General features: G+C 42.9%; 4 protein-coding genes across 4 annotated transcripts; 3 read left to right on the plus strand and 1 right to left on the minus strand.

Moving 5' to 3' along the window:
- The first annotated feature begins 151 nt into the window (after positions 1-151).
- On the plus strand, positions 152-1,426 carry LOC6726199 (DNA-directed RNA polymerase III subunit RPC9). The gene is made up of 4 exons (XM_002107138.4): positions 152-244; positions 322-436; positions 500-652; positions 712-1,426. Exons 1-4 carry the CDS (start codon positions 237-239, stop codon positions 1,138-1,140), a joined length of 705 nt encoding a protein of 234 aa, XP_002107174.1. The 5' UTR covers positions 152-236; the 3' UTR covers positions 1,141-1,426.
- Positions 1,168-2,211, minus strand: LOC6726200 (density-regulated protein homolog). Its single transcript, XM_039296515.2, has 4 exons — positions 2,193-2,211; positions 1,982-2,120; positions 1,631-1,892; positions 1,168-1,425 (listed from the first exon to the last, which is right to left on the minus strand). The coding sequence occupies exons 2-4, from the start codon at positions 2,099-2,101 to the stop codon at positions 1,238-1,240; spliced, it is 570 nt and encodes a 189-aa protein (XP_039152449.1). The 5' UTR covers positions 2,102-2,120; positions 2,193-2,211; the 3' UTR covers positions 1,168-1,237.
- A 369-nt stretch (positions 2,212-2,580) lies between these two features.
- On the plus strand, positions 2,581-4,312 carry LOC6726201. The gene is made up of 2 exons (XM_002107140.4): positions 2,581-3,193; positions 3,259-4,312. The coding sequence occupies exons 1-2, from the start codon at positions 2,744-2,746 to the stop codon at positions 3,862-3,864; spliced, it is 1,056 nt and encodes a 351-aa protein (XP_002107176.1). The 5' UTR covers positions 2,581-2,743; the 3' UTR covers positions 3,865-4,312.
- A 1,081-nt stretch (positions 4,313-5,393) lies between these two features.
- LOC6726203 lies at positions 5,394-6,767 on the plus strand. The gene is given in 4 exon segments (XM_002107142.4): positions 5,394-5,450; positions 5,452-5,526; positions 5,581-5,943; positions 6,064-6,767. Coding segments are annotated over 4 exon segments (639 nt in total). The 5' UTR covers positions 5,394-5,408; the 3' UTR covers positions 6,223-6,767.
- The last annotated feature ends 1,122 nt before the right edge of the window (positions 6,768-7,889 follow it).

Below are 7,889 nucleotides of genomic sequence, written 5' to 3' on the forward strand. Positions count from 1 at the left end.
GCAAAAACCAATTGCAACTAATTTAATAATATTGAACTAACTTTAATATATTGAACTTATCGAGTTATGAATTCAACACAATGTTTAATACATTTATCACCATTTGTTGAGTACATCGTTTTCATATTAATTCATAAATAAAAAATCTGTTATGTTATATACAAAACCTAACTGTAATATGCTTTGGTGGGGTATATTTCAGCGTCTGCTCTGCGGTCATACTAAAAATTGCCGAAATGGAAACGTGAGGATTGTTTTGTTTTTATTTTGTTTTTCCATTAAACAGTAAATAACATGCAGATGATTACGCTTCAATTTCAGGGTCAATCCCACGTTCTCGTACCTCACCAATCTGGAAGTAATGCAGATTCTACAGAAGATCAAGAGCACCAAAAAGAAGTTCGGTATGCGCAACTTGGCCACGGTTACTTATGAGGTGTTGCTTTTTTAAAATACTTAACTAACATATGATAAATTAAGCAAACACTTTGTTCCACAGGCACTGCAGTATCTGGAGGAGTCTCCCTGCAAGACGCAAACTCGTGAGAACATTATGAATTACGTTAAGGACCTGTCTTCTTATCGTCTGAAGTCCCAAGAGATCCTGCAAATGATCAATGATCCGCCTACAAGTGCCCTGCACACGCAGCTGGTGAGGATTAATCTATCATATGCCAGAAAGGTTACTGAAGTATATAATAACCTCCCCAGCTCATCGACGATAATAAAGCTCCACTAACCGATGAGGAGAACGAGAAAATCATTCAGCTGAGCTACAAACACTTCCATGGTGGAGAAACCAAAGGCGCTACTAAGGAAACACCGGCGGAAAAACCTGCGGAGTCCACTGCGAAGACCGGCAAGCAATCTGGAAAGCGTAATGCCCAGGCCAAATCCAATCCAGCGGAAATAGCTCCAGCGGACAAGACCACGCCAGATGATGGAGTTACTGATGTCGCTACTCCTTCAAGTGAAGCCACTACAGCAGTTATAACTACTCCAGCGGAAGAAGCAACCCCAGTGGAAACATCGTCTTCAGAGAATAAAGCAACTCCAGCCACTACAGTGCCTGCAACGGATGAAGTCATTTCAATGGAAACCAATTCCAATCCTTCACCAGATGGAGAAAAACTCGGGTAGCAGCCGCCGCAATAACCCATCCGCTTATTACGTTTAACGTTTCATATATTTATGTTGATGTAGCGTATAAAATAAGCTAAAAAAAAAAGTAAATTATTTATGTTCGCTTCTGATCGCCCAAATCCTCGATGACGTCCTCATCGATCTCGGCCCATTTCTCGGGTATGACATCGAACAAGTCATCCTTGACGTCGCCCTGAATGACGATCTCGTCGTCTCCGGTCACCGAGGAGCCGCAGGCAAACTTTGTGCCAAAGAACTTGGCGGCCACTTTGAGATCAATATCTGGAACAGACAGGGAATGTATTAGTCTTGGTTAACAATAAAGCTCGTGATACTCATCTATAAAATTAAATAAGTATATCTAAGTTACATGGTATTACCATTACCAGCTACTCTTAGCATCCGGCGTGCCCGATACCCAAGTTTTGTGCATGCTGCATGCCCTCCATTTCCTACTCTATACTCGTAATGTGCGAACAGAACCTACCAAAAGTGCTCAATCCTGTGACCACGGTCACGGACTTCTTCTTGCCACGTGCCGCCCGCGAGACGCAGATACGCTTGGGTACGTCTTCCTTCTTCTTGACGCGCAGCAGTCCCTTGCCACCACGCTTTTGGCGCTTCTTGTCGTCATCCGTTCCGTCGGCGGCGGCAGCCTCCTCCTCGATCTTTAGTCGCTCGAAGTCATCCGGCATGTGGAGCTCCAGCCAGTCCTTGCACTTCTCGTATTCCGGATAGTACTCGCAGTACTGCGTATAGTGGATATTTATATATGTAAAAATATGGGCCATATATGATCCCCAATATGGATTTTTCCCAGGTTTGAAGACAAACTCACCTCAATGGGCATCGTGCAGTGGCCACAGTACTTCATCTGGATCGGATAGGTGACGCCTTCGCGCGGACCCACCTGCAGGCGGTCGGCGACGCTGTTGGTGCCCACATCTTCGTTCGTCATTGCGGATCGGATTGACTGCCTGGGATTTGCTCCGGGTTATTGAAATATTAAAATAATGATAGTTTTAAGAAGTCGGCTATTGCAAACTGACCGTTTTTGTTTAGGCTCGTAAAATATACTAAAATTGACACATGCTAAAATATACCCTTAATATACCACAACAGGCAGGGCTGGTTTTATTGTTTAAATTTTAAATATTTAATGCTGATTTAAAAATCTATAAGTAATGCAAACTTAAATTGCTGCTTTAAATGGGTTTTTATTTATTTAACGTAATATAATTCGAATTTAAGTCCCAGTACAAGTCCGACTATCAACAAACTAAAATTACAATTACGTATTTTCATTTATTTTAAATTGATTGTATCTTTTTAATTTTTTTAATACCTTGTATTGTAATAAAAAATTCTTCTTATTATTGTATTTATTGGTGGAACAGAAGAATGTTTCGATAGTAAAATACCAAAATATGCTGGCCTACCAAAACAACAGTTGCGAAATACTGCATGAAAGAAGCGGCATTTAGAATAACTTGCCGGTTGTAGCATGCAACCAAAGTTTTAACTAAGTAGGCTAATAATTGTATTCGAGCTCAAGTCAGCCAAAAACAATCCAGTTGCTTACGATACACGGGTTAATAAAATGGTCTCACACAATGCACTAATGCTGAACGAAAAGAATCAAAATGCGGTCGCCCCGATAAACCGACAATTCGCTAGAAATAGGAGGACTGAGATTCGCCGCCTGCAGTCCAACAAGCGGTTGAATAAAAAGGTCAGCGAACGCCATTTGGACATTGCCCATTGTACCCAGAAGAAGGCTCCATGGCGGAATTGGGGATACCTCATCCTCGTCCTCGTCCTCGCCGCAGGAATTGGCATGTTTTTGCAGTTCACCGGCAGGTTGTCCACGGTCAACGGGTTCCTGGAAAGCTACAACAATCAGTTCCACTCGATCGTCCACAACCAGGACAACTACTGCAATCCCTCCCGGCGGCTGGGCGACATGGTCCTGCACGCCCGCCACCAGGTACTCAACCAGGATCATGCACTGAACCAGCTAGAACTGGCACTGGACAACACCACCAATGAGGTGAGAAGGGGGAAACTGTAGATTTAATATTTTGTGTATTAATACCCCGGACTCCTTCCAAACAGGCAATCGCCTTGGTGGGCACCTCTGGCGTGGGCAAGAGCCACACTGCGCGCATCTTGCGGGAAACGTTTCCCTGGCCCGAGAACGTGAAGACACTCTCCTGGACCGACCGTTCTCCTTTGGACCGAGTGAAGAGCATGCTATCCGGCCTGACATTTTGCGGACAGAAAATGATCTTGATCGATAACATGACTCCGAAGGATGCACACTTCGTGCCAATCATTAACGAAATGATAAGTGAGGGCGAAAAGAGAGCCAACCACACTGAGCATCAGCAGCAGAAGCGGTTGACCGTTGTTGTCATCTTTAACGTGAATGGCATGCAGTCGCGCGAAGAGGTTGAGATGGATATGGAGATCCTGAGAAATATGCCACACACCCAGCTGGTCACCTTCGCGACTCTGGAACCCACACATCTTGTCGACTGCATCCGCAGGGAAGCCGCCATCGCAATGGTGCACCTGGAAGACGAGCACGTAGAAGAGATAATCAAAAGTATCGATGCTAGCGCCTCTGGCTGCAAGTCCATTTGGGCCAAGGTCCTGCTCTACGGCAAACCAATAATCGCAGACTCCCAGGAAACTGACCAAGTCCTTCCAACCGACTGACTTTTTCAAATGTTCTATTTTAGTAGGTTTTTAAAGTTTTAGGCTATCAAAGACAATTCTGCAAACCAGTCGTGATAAATTTAAAAGTAGGTAGGCAAAAACTATTAGGCTAGCATCGGTGGAATATCAGTAGACAAAATTTTATGTTGTAAATCTAAAACCAATGTTTAATAAGCATTTATTCCTGTGTATCGTACATGAACACTTTGCCATTTTTGTACTACCAAATGTGTAAATGAAATTAAGGCCGCATAATGACTAAATTTTTGTAAAAGAAAACCAATTGTATCATATAAGAATAAATTTAAATGATTGCGCAGGTAAATGCTATTGCGCTGATAAATGCTACCTCAAACGCTTAAGCACGTAAGACATTATGTTTAAATTGTAAGTTGACAGAATTCAACCACTATTTTAAGAAAATGTGATTAAAATTGACATACGTATATATGTAAGCATCTAGAATCTAGTTCTTATAAATATACAATTTTTTTTATTTTAAAAATAAGAATTTAATTATTCTTCTGCTACCTTAACCAAATATATATTTCGAAAAATTGAAATTTTTTTATTTATACCTTGTATTGTATTACAAAATACTTCTTATAATTGTATTAATTTGTGGAACACGATTTTAATATATTTCTTATAAATATACAACTATTTTTTTTATTTTAAAAATAAGAATTATGTGCGATTTGGCAGCGATTCCATAAACTTAAAGGGCACATCTCCAAATCGGTATGCATCACCAATGTAGTATGCTGGCCAAAGTTTAGTTGCCTGTGTGTCCAGGATGACCCCGATGCTTCAGCACCGACCCGAGAAGCGTTTCATTTCTGCACGTGAATCTTTCGATTCAGCCTATAGCTATGCTTCAGCTTTAATCGCAACCCGAAAAGTATGCTACAGCTCCGGAGCACCCTGCTCCATATTCCCCGGGCCATTAAAGCAAGCGAAGCCCACGCGCTTCTGCTGCTGTTCTGGCTTTTGTCTTGTTTGCGCCTTATGGGCACTGCGAAGAGACGCTCCGTTATCGGATAACTCGGATTCGGATAAGGGGCGTCGTGTGGCAGACCGATTTGCTATTCCACGGCAGCCATGGCCTACAAACAGAATCGGCGAACCAGGCCCAAGTCGCTCGGTTGTCCAGGGTCAAGTGCGTTTGCTTATTTTTATTAGCTACTCGTACTACACTCGTTGTCCCGCAGGCGCACACGACGTATGCGTGATGTGGGTGTACGAGATATACGAGGTGTACTATGTGTGGATGGGTGTTCCATTGAGACGGCGACCCACTTCCGGACGAGTCCGGGCTCCGACCTTCCGGATTACGCCCGCCGAATGCTGAATTGCCCCGCTTTTGTTGTTTGCAGCGTTCTCTACTCCGTTTTTTTCCAAAATGTTTTTGAGGGTGCTACGATCGGTGAATCTGAATAGCATTTTAGAGTATCTGCATCGGCAATTAAACAAAATGTGTACAATTTAATTTGGCAATTAGTTAAACAATGCGAATATCGTTGCCTAATTGGCGAGCAATTAGTATGGGGCTGTATAAATTGTTGCAACCATCGGAGATCTTCGAAAAGCCACGAAATGGAGCAGTGCATCGCCTGGATTTTTGCCTTGCTATGCATTCTGCACTCCCTTCGAGGAACTCGGGTATAAATCCTTATACCTTAATATCCTGGTATTTTCAGTTTTACATTTTTTTAGAGCACCACCTACGAGGTACTGGGCGATGACAAGACCTTGGATATTGTGTGCGATGCTTCCGAGGATAGGGGCAACACACCGATTCGACAGATTTTGGACATTAGCGGCTTGACTGTCGATATGGCCGCCGATCTGGAGACCCTGTACTTCAATGGCGACATCAAGGTGCTGATTGATGTGCCCAACAATCCGATGGAAATGGAGGTCGATGTATTCCGCTGGGAGCGCAGCGAGTGGATTCCCACCACGCTTGCCATGAAGAGGAACAACTTCTGCAAGTCCTTGTCAAATCCCATGGAACTCTGGTATCCCGTATTTATGAAAGTACCCAAGGAGGAGATGATTTGTCCGCCGAAAAAGGGGGTGAGTTCGGATAGAATGGATTTTTGAAGGGGAAAAGTAAGTTTTGGGAATATCTACAAACTGCATTTGGAATTTAGTTACCAATTCCCTAAGGGATTACATTCGTTGTCCATCTTCCAGCACGTCTACAGGCTGGCCAATGTGAGCAACCACGTGTTTTTGAGGAATATGCCCCGTGCGAACATCGCCGGAGATGCGAAGGCCGTGGTCCATCTGACCTCGGGAGATATGAAGACCTGTGCGGTGATCTTCTTCAAGATCTACGCCTCGGACGATTGACACTTGGGATGGGAACGGGAACGGGCACGGGCAAGTGTGGGTACTGCACCCCTGACACTGGCCCAGTGGATCTCGACGGGATCCCACTGTTTGCCCACTTTATAGTTTGTACTTTATGGTAGCCGGCTGCTCTGGTTTTATGGCCTGATTTGGTGGTGTTTGCTCGGCTTCAATGGCGCGTCCCACCGTTTATGGCGCTAGCTAAATGATTTGCAAATAAAGCGAAATATTTCATATTCATGCACCCGAAACAGAATTCTTGTCACTCCTTTCCAGCTTCCCAGTCAGTGGGTCTTCTCTTCTTTTTTCATTTCCATTTTTCGGTTATTTCTGGTGGCGCTGGCGATATAAGCCCGGCACTCGAAATGGGAACTTAGCCCAGTAATCCGCTTCTGGTATTTGCCAAAGGATCACATGCGGCGCCATCCCCAGATCACAGTCCACATCCCCATCCGCATCCATCTCCCCATCAGCGTCCAAATTCGCTGAACTCATTCGCAATTACGCGTGACGATTGCTACGTACATATAAGGTGATTTCCCCCCCAAAAAACTGACATTTCAGATCTCGGTAAATTTACAATGTTTGTGTTTTTCTTATAAAACGTATTGTTTAATGCACGTGGTTTGCATTTGTCATGTGAATCATTTGAGGAGGGCAATAAAATTCTGCTAATATTTGTACTATATCAATGACTACTTTTTGTGACTTAAAAGCCAAATAATATTGAAAGTTCGTTAGTGCAAATAATAATAGATCATGATAGAAATGGGTATATCAATTAATTGTTTCTTAGGATGTTTTCTATGCAAATAAGATGATAAATTTGAACATAGTAGTTCATCCTATCAGCTGAGGTCCTTGAAAATACCCATTGATTTGATAGATTTCGATCTAGTTATCATATATGTATAGATGATGATGAAATAAAAATGCGGTTGTGAGTGGTCAGTGTGTGTGTAGTTTCCGCTTTCCATGAGATGTTATAGAATACGTATGACTCTATTTGTTTTCTGGGCCGCTTTCCGTTTGCCTCGCGCGGTGTCGTAATAACAATAAGCAGGCGATTAGCTGACGATAGTCGAGTCACAACAAACGATAAATTTGAAATATAAATAGTAAATAGTAGTAAATCTGCACTCGAGCCGGCGTGTGACGCCTATTGGCACAATACGTTCTAAATGCCTTCTAAGGTCGCAGCTACAGGGTAGCAGAGTGTGCGATTCCAATCCATATGCGATTGAGATCGATGCGATGCGATTACAATGACTGCGACCAGACTTTACATATATAGGATACAGTGCGGTACGGCATTGTAGGCATGCATGAAGTTATGCTGCCCTTTTACTAAGAACTTCTTTGTTGTGCTATTTGGATTTTTAAAGAAATATTTTAAGAATTTCTCTTAATAATTTAGCTATTTAAATGTGTTTGCCCATTACATTGACTGCAACGCACTGTTTGAATGCAAATTTCGAGTCGAATGCTCATGCAAATGCAATATAATCGGAATTCATATGCATCAATTACAATGTGTATTATAGTGGTCACAGCTGATGTGAGCCGATCGAATGTGTTTGCATCATAAACACCCGTATTAACTAACCAGCCACGAAGACCGCTTTGAACTGGTGCTGACCCGATCTGACCGGATCGAAAGGCCTGAT

Source organism: Drosophila simulans, chromosome X (genome assembly GCF_016746395.2).
Source record: "Drosophila simulans strain w501 chromosome X, Prin_Dsim_3.1, whole genome shotgun sequence".
Taxonomy (NCBI): domain Eukaryota; kingdom Metazoa; phylum Arthropoda; class Insecta; order Diptera; family Drosophilidae; genus Drosophila; species Drosophila simulans.

What these genes read in the sequence shown, in the direction of transcription:
- LOC6726199 (XM_002107138.4), top strand. An exon ending in TGGCCACGGTTACTTATGAG is followed by an intron (nt 437 to 499) that starts GTGTTGCTTTTT and finishes TTTGTTCCACAG; the next exon opens with GCACTGCAGTATCTGGAGGA. An exon ending in GTGCCCTGCACACGCAGCTG is followed by an intron (nt 653 to 711) that starts GTGAGGATTAAT and finishes TAACCTCCCCAG; the next exon opens with CTCATCGACGATAATAAAGC.
- LOC6726201 (XM_002107140.4), top strand. Translation starts at nt 2,744, where the DNA reads ATGGTCTCACACAATGCACTAATGCTGAACGAAAAGAATCAAAATGCG. An exon ending in TGGACAACACCACCAATGAG is followed by an intron (nt 3,194 to 3,258) that starts GTGAGAAGGGGG and finishes CCTTCCAAACAG; the next exon opens with GCAATCGCCTTGGTGGGCAC.
- LOC6726200 (XM_039296515.2), bottom strand. Translation starts at nt 2,101, where the DNA reads ATGACGAACGAAGATGTGGGCACCAACAGCGTCGCCGACCGCCTGCAG. An exon ending in ACTGCACGATGCCCATTGAG is followed by an intron (nt 1,893 to 1,981) that starts GTGAGTTTGTCT and finishes CACTATACGCAG; the next exon opens with TACTGCGAGTACTATCCGGA. An exon ending in CACAGGATTGAGCACTTTTG is followed by an intron (nt 1,426 to 1,630) that starts GTAGGTTCTGTT and finishes TGTCTGTTCCAG; the next exon opens with ATATTGATCTCAAAGTGGCC.